This window comes from Drosophila arizonae, chromosome X, assembly GCF_054131065.1.
Source record: "Drosophila arizonae isolate 15081-1271.41 chromosome X, UAZ_ARI_1.0, whole genome shotgun sequence".
Lineage (NCBI taxonomy): Eukaryota > Metazoa > Arthropoda > Insecta > Diptera > Drosophilidae > Drosophila > Drosophila arizonae.
Genome location: NC_142927.1, coordinates 11,379,855 through 11,393,673, shown reverse-complemented (window position 1 = coordinate 11,393,673; position 13,819 = coordinate 11,379,855). Strand labels below are relative to the sequence as shown.

Here is a 13,819-nt window from a genome sequence, read left to right as displayed (position 1 = left end):
ACTCGATAATAGACAGCAGCATCCCTACTGCTCCATTTAGTATTGATATCGAAATGTGGCAAATTTTGTCTAAACTTGGAGGTATTGCCATAATAACTAATCATTCGTAAATAAAGTTGCACAAAAAAAATTTTCAACAAAATTAAATTCAAAAAATGTTGTCATATTTTATGATCGATTATTTGTCTTGCTGTTAGTTAACATGAACTGTTGAGCAATAACAGCAGGATAACATTGGCCAATCTTTCGATTTTAGTGTCATCGATTGTTCATAGAGCAATTATCATTTGTTGTTGTTTCGTCGCAAGGTTCGGACGTGTTGTATTCCGAGGTGCACATTGGAAGTCGTTCGGCTCTGCGTTCATTTCATTTTTTTTCTGTGTAATTTTGTTTTGCATACTGAGACGCAGACGGACACACGACCACGGCGGAGTCGTTCTGACTAACCGATACCGTTACCCAAGCCTGTGCCCAGCCATTAGTAGATGTGAAATGTGACGACACAACGAAAAAGTGTCCGCAATCGCGCAGCCGAGGCGACAAAAACCATTTTGCAAAAAGAAAAGAAAAGAAAATAAAAAGAAATACAACAAAAAAAAAGTGAGAGGAATCGGCAGCGACGCTCACGCGTTGCGCCCCCATTCAAAATAAAAGTGAAAACGTGCAAAATATACAACGAATAAGCAAAGCAAGAAAGAACAGCAGCAACAAGAAGATATTAATTATAATCCGAAAATGTGCGACGCTGTCGCAACCACCACAACAGCAACACCAACCATCCCAGCAGCAGCGGGATCTGGACCAGGAGTGGCTGCTGGGGATACAACCACATCGACAGCAATGGAGGAGCGGACGCGACAAAGTTGCTGTCGCCTGTGCATTGCGCCCGCCAGCGAATGCATTTCGATCATTAACAGTTATGCGGCCGATAAGGAACCGTTGGCCACTAAAATACACAACTGCGTAAATATCAAGGTGAGTAAATCAAATGTTGCCAGCGGCATACGTAATACACTCATCCACACACATTGGCAACGGCATCGACGTCGCCATCGATTCGATTTCTACCTGCTGTCGCTGCCGTTGCTGCTGCTGCTGCGCCAGTGTGCTCCTTTAATGCGAAACCGTTATACACACTGATGACTGCTGGTACCCATTCCCCTACTGCTGCTGCTGCTGTTCGGAGCCGGAACAAACGGCCGGCAGGCAGCCAGCCAGCCAGCACAGCCACACCCGAGCTGTGCTTATGGGTAATCTACTCCTGCTCTTGCCGAGCGGCATTTCCTGTCTGTGCGTGTATAATCGATAACACTTCTAATATCGACAACTTCACCTAGCGTTTGCTGGCCAAAAAAAAAAAGACAAAAAAAAAAGAAGAAAAGTAGCCAGAAAGTGAGGTTAAATGCGAAACCAAAAGTAAAATATGCCTCATCAGACGCGAGCTGCTGCTGCTGCTCTGCTACTGGCTGGCCCCATTTGATTGTGCAAGCACTGGCGATGACGACAACGACGACGAGACCGAGCCAAACGTTGTTTCGTTCGTCGCCAGCTGCAGCAGTAGCAACGGCAACAGCAGCATTCTCTTCTACCCAATACAATCCAATCTCCACCTCTGCCTCAGTCCCCCGTCTAAAATGGCACTTGCCCGTGAGCAACATCATCATCATTGGAAATGGAAACGGAATCGAGCGTTCGCTCGCATTTGTGCTTGTCCATGCCGTGCCATGCCGTGTGCTCCGGCTCTGTGCCGTCTGCCTCTGGCTTTGCTTGAAGTGCCAAGTCACGATGCCCGACAACGGCGACGACGACGCGACGGCCATCGCCGTTTATTGGTATTGGTGTAACTTTGTCGTTGTGGTTGTCGCTGGCGTTGCCTGTGGCTGGCTGCTGCTGCCGCTTGCTTGTTTGCTTGCTTGCTTGGCTGGTTTGTCGCTCGCTGCTCGATTGCCGACGTTAACGTCGTTGTCGTTGTCGTCGTCGTCGTCGTTGGCGGCGTCATCATCATCGGCATTTCGTGTGCTACGTTGGCATGAAACTGAGCAGAAACCAAACCATGAGCAGCTGGCGTGGCTGTGGGATTCAGCGATGGTCATTCCTATTCCCGTACATGCGAAACATTGAGGTTAGAATTGGCCGGCAAAAAGCAGAAGCAAAAGCCCAACATTAATAATAACAACAAACTATGCTCATTGTTTATTATTTACACATTTTTGTTGCCGCTGCTGCGGCTGTTGCTGCTTGTGCTTGTACTGCTTCTTCTTCTCCATTTTCCCTATTTCACTGTTTGAAATGTTTTTGCCGCTCAGCTCAAAATTAGAGATGGGCCAAGTGCGTGCTTGCCCACTTCAAAACAGAAAAGCGAAACTTATCGAACATTACTTAAAAGTTGTGCAATTTGTAATTTTCCGATAAATGCAAAAACCAGGACCAACAATTAATAACAACGGCAAAATTATGATAAATATTTCGTGCTATATTAAAATGTTGTATCTTCGACCATCACTAAGCACTAAGAACGCACGGCACGAATAAGCAGCACAAAGCGTAGAGCGCAATGAGCGGCAGCGGCGCCCGAACGGCCGTTCAACGGCAACAAAATTTTCGAGGCCGTCACCATCGACGAGATTGAGAGCGCTGTGCCCAGAGAGGGCAGGAGGAGGAGACGTTCGTGCGTGCATGTGTATGTGTCGGTGCGATGTGAATGTGTGTGTGTGTGTGTGAGTATATGTGTATGGAGCTTGGGTCGCGCTTGGTTCGTTTCATATCGGCGGCTGTGGTTGCCGTTGCTGCTGTGCCTGCCCAGCGCCAGAGCAATTACGTATAATTTTTGTGCTCGCCTCGCTTCCATGGAATTCGCCGCCATTGTAGCAGCGACGCTGGCGATTCTGGCTTCGGCTCCGCATGGCAGAGCTGCGGCTGCTGCCCAGTTCCAAGTCTCGATTAATATCAGCAGCAGAAGCAGCATCAGCAGCAGCCAAGCCCAGCGAGCGTCCAGTCTATTTCCGTTTCGCTCTCATCTGGTCTGTCCGCCCCCTTGCCTCAACGCTGACTCTCTTGCACAGTCGCTCGCTCTCGCTCTCTCTCCTTCTCCGCTCATGCTTGCGCGCGCGCTCTGGTCGTGTCCTTCACTGGCTTCCATTTGTGACTCCTCGCTGGGCTCATGATATCCGGTGCAGGCACCTCTGGGGCAAAGCAGCCGCACAAAGGAGAAGCGAAAAATATATATATGTATATATATATATATATATATATATATATATATACATATAAATATATCGTGCTCGAGTGAAGAGGGAAATGGGAATGAAAAGAAAGACGGCGCATGAAACTGCCTTTTGGATTTGTGGGCTTCGCTAGCGACGCTTTGTTGCCTGGTGCTCTCGGCTCGGTTATTGATTCTTTCAGGCAGACACAGAGCACAGAGCACAGAACACACAGCTGAACCAGCAGGCAGCCCGACGAGCAACCAGCAACCAGCAAGCAGCTAGCAGGCAGGCAGGCAGGCAACCATTCAGGCAAACCCAGCACCAGAGTCGCCCTCGTCATCCACTTTTCGTTCAACACAAAATGGTTGCCCGCTGCTCAGCGACGACGACGACGATGACTCTCTGGACTGCGCCCCCGGCAACGACATCATCATCTACGTCGGCGTCGTCGTCGTCGTCGTTGTCGACACGTTGCTGCTGCGTGTGCTTGGTGCTTGGTGCTGGCACTAGGTTGCTCTTTGGTTTCGCTTTGGCTCGATTTCATGGTGAATACACCAGCAGCAGCAGCAGCTCAACCAATACTTGCGCGCACTCACACACACACACACACTTTCAAATATTTCCACACAAGCGACCATTTGGTTGGCGTCATCGCTGTGCGGTTCGCTTGTTATCTGGAGGCGGACCACATGTACACACTCACACACACACACATACAGACGCACACGCACAAAGCACTGAGTAGAACAGCAGAGGGCAGGGCAGCTACAAACGTATGTACATATATGCGAGTGTATTTTTTTTTGTTTTTTTGTTTTTTTTTTTTTTTTTGGTCGCTCTGTTCAAGCAGATTAACCTGGGCATGGGAGTTGCAGTTGTTACCAGTTGTGTCTGCGTCCCGCATCGAATTTCGGATACACATCATCCATGCCCATGCAAGTCAAGTTCAGGTGGAAGCAAAACAAAAAACTTTCTCTGATCAGAAGCGTTCAGGTGAAAAGGTTGGCCTGGGTATAGTCATGACCATTACTCAGAGTGGGAGACAGGGAGAGAGAGAGAGAGTGATATAGCACTGATAATATAATAAAAAAAAGATGAAGCCGTTGCCTTTCCATTCACCCATTTCAAGCATATTGCAAATCGATAGCCAGACAATTTATCGATGCATCTATTAGTGACAAATGCACTTGACTAAAGTTTGTAATCGCAGTTGTTGTGGTTGTTGTTGTTGTTGCTGTTCTTGTAATTGTTGTTATTCTGCTTCTGTGTAATTTAATACAGCAACAACAACCGGTAAAGATCTGCACACGGACTGCCAATTCTTAGGGTTACTTTTGCTGGAAAGGACACACATACACGCACACACATACAATCGTACGCATGCACACATACTCAGCTGACAGCGAATAAGGGCACAAAGGCAAATACGGCAATGAAGCAAAATATAAACGACAACAAGAACCCAAAACTCGTTCAGCTCCGAAGATCATGCGGCGTTGCTGGACAGGCTGTGCCCAAGCGGCGTTTTAATTCTGGGCACCATCTTCTCTCAGCTTGGTGTTACCGTCATGGCGATGCAGCGCGCTGATGATGATGATTGTTGCACCTGGTGGTCAACAACATACAGCAGCAGCAGCAGCTGGCAATTGTGGCAGCTGCTTCTGCATCTTGTTTGTATTGATGGATGAAAGATTTCCTTTTCAACTTTCTAAAACGCCTGCTGCCTGGCTGCCAAAACGATTTGTGCCTTTTGGCTGATATGCAGTCCAAGCGGATTTCTTGCAATTAATTTCACAAATCAAAAGTCCCTTCACACAATATTTTTATATACATATTTACATATGTATGTAGGTATTTATATAATTCAACTAGCGTTAACGAATCTATACGTTTCGAAACCAGCTAGAAATACATACATACATACATCTAAACTATAAATACCAAGAAAAGAATGCGTTATATGCATATGTATGTATTTACGAGTATATTTTTCAAATTAATGGCAATTGCTTTAACATCTGTTAGTGCGTGGCATTAAATACCGAAATAAATATCGTTTTATGTAACTAAATACCAAATGGGCTATGCAATTATCAAATTCGGGCGCAACTCTCTTCTTCGTCTTCCTGCCTTTTCTTTTCTTTTCCCGTGGTCAGCAATTGCTAAAATAGCGTTATTTTCGTATTTAATTCGAATGAACATTTGCCGCTGACAATAAAAGCCATCACAAACAACAAGAGTAATATTAATAATGCCTATTAAAGTCACCATCACCCCTTGGCCCCTTAGGGCAAAGACTTTTGGTGGTGTTCCTGCCTCGGTGGCACTTGAGAAAGAGATGTGCCCAACAGGATGTCGCTGTGCGGGCGGCTCGGTATGGGTATAGTATGTAACAAGGTGAATGAACAACATATTATCGAAACCCTTAAAATCCGAAGTGTGGCGGTGGGCGCTCGGCGCTCGGCAGGACGAGGTTTGCAGGATTCAAGTGGGTACATAAGACATTTGTATATAAACGCGTATGTATATGCCTGCGTATTTATGCATGTATGTATATAGACATATATGTATGTATGTATATTGAATTTACATACTAAGCTCAACACGCACATACTCACCTCACGTATGCTGTGGAGTGTGGAAATGTGAGGAGCGGCATGGGCGCGAGTTCTGTTTGTTTTTACGCATTACAAAAACAAATGAAGATGCAAAAAAAGCAGTTACACAAATTTGTAAATATGCAAATGTGTGTGTGCAGTGCAGAAACAAAACATACATGTATATATATATATGTATGTATGAACATATATTACAAACGCTGTCAAATGCATTTGCCGGCTTAACAGCAACCATCAACGATTATTTGCGCTTCTGTTTTGATTTTTATTTTCGTGATTTATTTAAATTTCGCCTCTATGACTACTTGTTATCGATACTTAAAAAAACGATAGTTTACTGTTTGCAATATTTTCGCAACGTAAAGTATCACATGTATTTGTACAATAACTAAATATGTACAAATATATATATGTAATAATAACGTAAATAGAGCGATTTTGATTTTAAAACGCAATTATATTTTATCAAAAAATGTTTAGTAGAGCAATATACAACAATTATTTTATATAACGGTTTCAGGCATTTATATCTATATATATATATATATATATATATATATATATATATATATATATATTACAATTATTTTAAAAATCTTAGTCTCCATGCCTCATTTCTGAAGCACGAGCAATGTGTAGAAATATCAATATATGTATATTTATAATTAAGTTGTATTACCCATCCACATACTTTTAATTGAAAAGCCAAAATGGTCCCATGCCACAGACAATTAAAAACATATTATGTACACAACACAGCAGTAAGCTAGATGAGCAACAACAATACGATGTTCATATGCCTAATTTGAATCAGTCAAGTTATACATAGCGAAATACATAGTACTGTATATACTCCCATACCACTGTTTACATGGCTGTATATATGTGTATGTAGATATCAATACATACGCACACACAAACACAAATCGCTAGCAGGCGAAAGGACATGGGACACTCATATGAAATGCAATCTTGTGTATGTGTGCATGTCTCACGTGTGTGTGTGTGTGCGTAGTGCGTATGTGGTCTGTAGCAATACTGAGTTTTGCATATAATTATATGCAGGTCATTGACATTAATAGACGTACTTAAAGGCATTGTAGGTTTACCGCTGCTTTAGCTACCGCTTGGAATGCTAGGGCCATGTACGAAGAAACCCCAAACCGTTTAAACCTAGACAAAGGTGTGAGTAAATTAATTTTAGGATGCGGGGCTGACAATGCCGATGACTTTGCATCCCCGATGCATTAGAATGTACAAAACTATGTGGGTTTATGCAAGTTTAAATCAAACTGAAAATACGCCAATTTAATGTAGATACTGAGATTTCTACTAATTATTTAGTGCAATTGGGCTAAGAGAATATTAGAATCAATTAATATTAAAAATTAATTACTTTTGGGAATGGTTATGTGGTCACACTGACACTGAACAAACGAGCTAAAAATGACAGAATAATTACTTGTGTTAGCGATGAACAAATATGGAAATCATTTGAATTTTTTAAAAGTAACAGTAACGTTGATAGATTTAAAGTTATGCTAATTATATTTCTTAATACATAATTTCTTATTGTTAGACGAATGCATGCTAATGCAATTTATATCTATATATATTTTCAGATTACGCCATTGGATCGTCTGTCGCTTCATATTTGTCATGCCTGCATCAGCTATTTGAACTCCTGGCAGAGCTTTAAGAATCGCTGCCTCAGCTCACAGTCGAAGCAACGGCAGTGGCTGGACAGCGATAAAAGCAAGCAACAGACGCTACTGGGATACTTGGATTTGAACAAAACGGAGAATGGAAGCTCCATTGAACAACAGCAACAACAACAGCAGCAGCTTGAATCGAATATCGATTCGGCAACGATTGCAGCTGAAAAGGCATCCGCCAACATTTTGGATGGCATACCGTCGCTGAAGAAACGCAAATCGTTAACAGTTTATGTGAGTCCAAAGCAACAGCTACAACAGCAACAACAACAGCTACAACAGCAGCAGCAGCAACAGCAACAACAACAACAGCAGCAGGTGCAGCATACAGCAAGAGCAACGAGCGCGGCGGCGGAATCACAGCAAACGCTGCAGACCCTTTTATTGCAGGTGCCCTCAGCAGCGGCAGCATTGGCAACGACGTCAACCCTGCAGCAGCAGCAGCAGCAGCAGCAGCAGCAGCAACAGCAACAGCGCAAATATCAACAACATCAGCAACGTGTCAAGCAGCCTCATTACCACCAACAACATCCCCAACAAGCGCAGCATCATCAGCGCTTGAGTCGCATTCGTCAGCCGCGACGCCAGCAACAGGCGACAATGTCTGGCCAGCGATTGGTCAAATTTAAGCCGAAATTGTTTATGCCACTGGATATAGCGGTGCCACCGCTGCCACCACTGTTGCCGACACCGTCGCAGCAGCAGCCGACTGACACTGTTGCTGCTGGTGCTAAATTGGCGCCGTTGCCATTGCCGTTGCCGCTGCCACTTGATTTTAGCCAGAATCCGAATCAGAATCCGAATACAAATGCGAGTCAGAGTCAGCAGAAACATGGCAGCGTGTTGCCGTTGCCAGTGCCAGTAACAGTACCAGTGTCATTGCCGCCGTCGACGCCGCAGTTGCCGCCGCTGCCAGCTGCCACAATGACCAGCAACGCCGCTGCGCCGAGTGCTGTCTCTGCCGCAGCGACTGCCGCAACCACAGCCGCAGTCACGACTCCTCTGCTTATGCCGGTGACGCTGCAGAGCGCTGCCCAGCAGCTGCGCTTTTTCAGGCGCTATTCCTATAATGTAATTGTATCGTGCATTCGCAAGCGTGTCCACAAGTCACATACACAACCAACTCCCTCAACCTCACCAGATGCATCAGCCAGTGCATATTTTCTGTTCTACAAATTGCAAAGAATTTTATATATTTATCTCTTTCTATATACGTATATGTATAAATATATATATGTATATACATATACCTATATATTGAATTAGCATTCATTATCAACTTATCGCGTTTGCGCGTGTGTGTTTCGTTTACAGCCGCTGCCCGCCGTGCCGATCAAGGATGAGCCTATTGACGATACGGACGATGACTTTCAAATGAAGTGCATAGACGAATCCGATGATATGATGGATCCCACAATGTTCCTAGAGCGCTCCGAGCATGAGGGCGATGTGCCACTAATGGTAAACATTCAAGCATTTACACACTGAACCCTGAATTTAAATATTATAAATAAATATGAGTTTGAACAAGCAACGGTACAAGTGAAAAGGCAAAGCAAGCAAAAACGCACTAATTTAGGATTACTTAAAATACCAAGAGCAAGCAAAAAATCACAATCCATGGGATTTGGCGGAATTTACATAACTTTCCAACACTTAAAATTTATCCTTTTATTAATTTAAAATGCCTACAATAAAAATCGGATATTCATGTAAAGTTTTTTCTTTGTGCGTACATTCTGAACAGTTTGAAAATGAAGCAATGAAAATATTAACTTTGTAAAATTAGATATAGAAGCCATCAAAGTTATTCGATAATTGTCGATTAATATTAAAGAATGGGAATGGGTCTGGACCCAATCTGGATTTGAGGCAATTAAAAGATAATTGAGATAGTCAATTAACAAATAGGCTCAAGAATTATTGTGCAATTTTGAACTCAATTTGTAATTGGAGTTGATGCCAGAAATGATTCACGCATGCAATAGCAATGGAAAATAAATAAATGATATGTATGTATGTCAGTTGGATAATCTCAATTTTCCATCTCTCTCTCTCTCTCTTTCTCTCGTTTTTTGCATAACAGACCTCCGACTATGATTACACGGCGCAACACGGCGTGACGGCGGTTGCGGCGGCGGCATCTCTGCCCGCCAGCGCGGTTGCAAACGTGGCCGCCGCCGGCGACTCGAAGGTGGCCAGCTGTCGGGCTTGCAGTCTGCAGTTCTCGACGCGCGCGAATGCCCGACGCCACGAACGTAATCTGCATCCGAATCTGTTTCAATTGTCGACAGATTCACCCAACAATACGCCTATCACAAAACCGACGCCGGCCCTGGCCGCCGCTCTGGAAATTCAGCGTGCCGCAGCGGCGGCAGCAGCCACCGCAGAGGCAACCAAAGCCGCCGCCGGCGGCAACATATCAGCGCAAAAGTATCGCCAGGTGGTAATGAATACATTCATCAAATGCGAAAACGGCGGCTTCGACTATGACAATCCAGAGCAGTATCAGCATCTGCTCACCCGCGACAAAGTGGATTTCATACAGGAGAACAACGAGTTTCTGGAGCAATACCAGACGATGACGTGTCGCTGTTGCAATAAGTACTTCAACACCTACAAGAACTTCATGGCGCACGTGCGCAAAAAGTATCCGTTGCTGCCGCGCAATCTCTGCTTCAACTGCCTCAAGATGAACGACTCGAAGGCGCTGTTCATATCGCATCTGAAGAAGCGCAACTGCATCAATCTGTATCGCGTGCTCAACGCGCTGCGCCTCAAGCAGCCGAACTTTTCGCACGCCAACGCATCTGGTGTGGCTGTCTCGGCTGACTTGAGTGTTGGCCAAGCGGCAGCTGCATCCGCTGGACACGAGACCTCATCGGAGCGGCCAGAGAAGCTGCGTGCCAAGGAGCTGCTGGTAAACAAGCTGTACGAGTGCAAACTCTGCCCGAAGGGCTTTCGCACCAAGCACGAGTTCCGCACCCATGTGTACGACAAGCATGCGGATGTGCAGCGCAAGGACAACAATTCGATACAGTGCACCTTCTGTGGTCTGGACTTTGCCGATCCCGTGGACCGGCGTCGCCACTACAACAACATGGAGTGCATTGTGCGGCTGCGCTGCATGACCTGTGATGCCAAGCTGGAGACGCATCAGCGGTTCCTCGACCACGTCTACCAGGACCATCTGGGCGGTGTGAGCAGCGATAATGCCTCGACGGCCAACAGTGGTGGCATGGATCATTCCCCGGGCAAACGTAGCCTGCTGGGCGCCTTGGGCATTGGCATAAGTCAATCATCGAATGATGAGTCACGCAGCAGCACCCACAACAACAACAATGCCGCGGAAGCGGCCTTCACCTCGACACCGAAGCCATCTGGTGGAGCGGCAGGCGGCACCGGCGGCACAGCAGCAGCAGTCAGTGGCGGCGGCTCCACATCCGGCAGTCGTGATGCACCCAAATCGCAGTATTTCTCCCGCATGCCACAGGTGTGCCCGATCTGTGGGCAACAGTACAACAACTACAACAACGTGCTGCGCCACATGGAATCGAAGCATCCCAATAAGCTGCCCGAAACGTACAAGTGTGTGCGCTGCGGCCTGGGCTATCCGCGAATCTCCTATCTGCGCGAGCACATGATCAATGTGCATGGCGTGGACAAGAATCGTCATTCGGGCGGCTTCGAGTACATTGTGAATGCGGATGCAGTCAAGCTGGCGGATGGCAGCATGCCCAACGTCTACACGGGCCGTTATGATTATGTGATGAAGGATCTGATGTCAATAACAAATGGTGGGACACTCGGTAATTTTTTGTTTGGCGACCCCCCCATCACATCCATCAACCCAGTCTGTGAAGTCCTGTGTGCCAATGTCCTACTCATCCAGCAACATGCTTTCTGCTGAATATATGCACACACATATATATGGGCAATATCTACATATTAGGAAAGATTCAGTGGAATATCAGAGAAATTGCTTCAATTGAAATGCGAGCATGTTTAGATTTAGCGCGCCGTTCTATGCGATTCGCATCAGTTTTTAAATTCAAGTAAATTAAACTTTAGACCCGTTCAGAGTTGAGCTTGCCGCTCTATGCAATTCTCATAGTTATATGATGTTTAGACATATTCAGATGTGTGCATAGCTAGGCGCGCCTTTCCATGCGATTCTCATATAAAATGACTATTGTTCAGATATTACTTGTTTATATATGTGTGTGTATATATAGGCCTATATGTAAGCTGGGGCGATTATTGAAGCCATATTTCAAATCTTGTCCTAATGATCTCCCCTCTCTCTCTCTCTCTCTCTCTCTTTCTTTCGGTCTCCCCCGCCACTCTTGACAGATGAGGATGAGGAGGAAAGCGGCAGCGTTGCCAAAAAGATGCGACTGGATGACAGCAGCAACAACAGCAGCATCAACATGAGCATTGCCAACCAGCAGAAGGAGTGCCTCATCTGCAATGCGGTGTTCAGCAACAACATTGGCCTATCGAATCACATGCGCTCGCATTATACGGCCGCAACGGCAACGAATGCGGCGCTGGCGGCTGCCAATCGCATGACGCCCAAATCTTTGACAATTACCGCAACGCCGCCATTGGACACGACGGCGGCAACGTCGACGAGCGCTGCAGCTGGAGCCGCAGGAGGAGGAACGGCAGCGACAAGTGCAGCTGGAGCCGGCAGTGGAGCTGGTGGAGGATCAACAACAGCCAGTGGACTACCGCCCGCCATGGTGCATCAGACGCCACAGGAGCAGGCCGTGTTCCGGCGCAGTCTGGACCAGGCGGCGGATCGTCGCTTTCGGCGCATGCGCTGCCGCATCTGCCAGCGGCGATTCAGCTCGAAGAAATCGTATCGCCATCACATGCTCACCGACCATCAGGTGCAGAACGTGCAGTTCATCAAGTGCAAGCTCTGCAATGCGGAGTTCGCCTACGAGAAGGGCCTGAAGGTGCATCTGTTCAAGGTGCACGGGCGGGCCATCAAGGACGAGATGATTGTGAAGCAGTTCGAGTGCGACATCTGCTCCATTGTGTACAGCTCGGAGCTGGAGTTGCAGCAGCACAAGCGCAGCGTGCACAAGTCTCACGATGCTGCCTCCAAATCATCGGCAACCAAATCATCAACCGCTACCTCAGCTGCTGAACTGGCGGACACATCGGGCACGGGCACGGGCGGTGCCGGGGCCGGAGCGGGCGCCGTCCTGCCGCTCTACTGGTACCAGTGCAAGTACTGCCCCTCCAACTTCAACACCAACAAGAAGCTAGCCATCCACATCAATTCGCACGACGAGTTCGATTCGAATGATTATTCGTGCAAGGATTGCGGCAATGTCTACAGCGGACGCAAGAGCCTCTGGGTGAGTGTGGCCAATCCAAGCTGTGGATTGCAGACTAGACAGCTGCTATATGTAAATATATGTATTCCTTAGGTGCATCGCTATAAGAAGCATCCGCAGGTGCCAGATCCAGTGGAGTGCACGCTCTGCCGCAAGATGTTCTTCGATCGACAGATGCTGGAGAATCACACGCCCACCTGCAACCGGAAGCCCATCACTGCCACCGGCGCCCATCAGCAGGACCAGCAGCAGCAGCAGCAGCACCAACAGCAGCAGCAGCAGCTGCAACAGCAACGCGCCATATTCAAGCACAAGACGGGCGACGATGACGATGAGGAGGAGGACGATCAGCTGATGCTGGTGGACGATGGTGGCGTGGGCAGCGACAGCAACGGTGCTGGCAACGGTGCGGTGGCCACCAGCGGCACAAGCAGCAGCAATCCAAATGCGATAAGCGCGAGCACAATGAAGATACGGATACCGGAGGTGGCGTGCACCATTTGTGGGGCACGCTTCACCGACCAGGAGATGTTCACCAAGCACATACAGAAGCACGAACAGGATCTGTATGTGGACAATCCGCTGGCGGCCATGTTCGACGATGGCCCCGCCGATGTTGGCCAATTCAAGGTGGAGCGCCAGAACGAGAATGGGGAATACGCGTGCGATTTGTGCGCCAAGACGTTCCCCCAGGTGATTGCGCTCAAGGTGCATCGCAAGTGGCATTTCAGAGGTGATAGCAAGCAGGTGAGCTTTTTGGGCTTGTGCAGCGAGGTGAAATCTGTGTGGATGGATCCCACGATTCCGTGCGCGGATCCATTCGTGTGCGTCAAATTAATAACGTTTGTTCTTTGTTGCCTCCGCACCAGTCGCAAAAAATAAACAACTTATAAATAAAAAAACTCAAATAGAATTAGCAAAAAAAAAAA

The 13,819-nt window shown here is 46.8% G+C and overlaps 1 protein-coding gene and 1 pseudogene across 3 annotated transcripts in view; one reads left to right on the top strand and one right to left on the bottom strand.

The window, feature by feature from the left end:
- The first annotated feature begins 263 nt into the window (after positions 1-263).
- The window catches only part of hang (hangover), a 17,695-nt gene continuing 4,139 nt past the window's right edge, over positions 264-13,819 (top strand). For 2 of the 3 annotated variants that reach the window (XM_018015621.2, XM_089474634.1), the window contains exons 1-6: positions 264-975; positions 7,447-7,773; positions 8,854-9,000; positions 9,626-11,348; positions 11,893-12,911; positions 12,984-13,637. In XM_018015621.2, the coding sequence (XP_017871110.2) occupies positions 736-975; positions 7,447-7,773; positions 8,854-9,000; positions 9,626-11,348; positions 11,893-12,911; positions 12,984-13,637 (4,110 nt within the window). In that variant the 5' untranslated portion in view covers positions 264-735. The remainder of the gene's footprint in view (positions 976-7,446; positions 7,774-8,853; positions 9,001-9,625; positions 11,349-11,892; positions 12,912-12,983; positions 13,638-13,819) is intronic. The other variant, XM_089474633.1, reaches the window with a different exon arrangement.
- On the bottom strand, positions 960-2,175 carry LOC149267889 (uncharacterized; annotated as a pseudogene).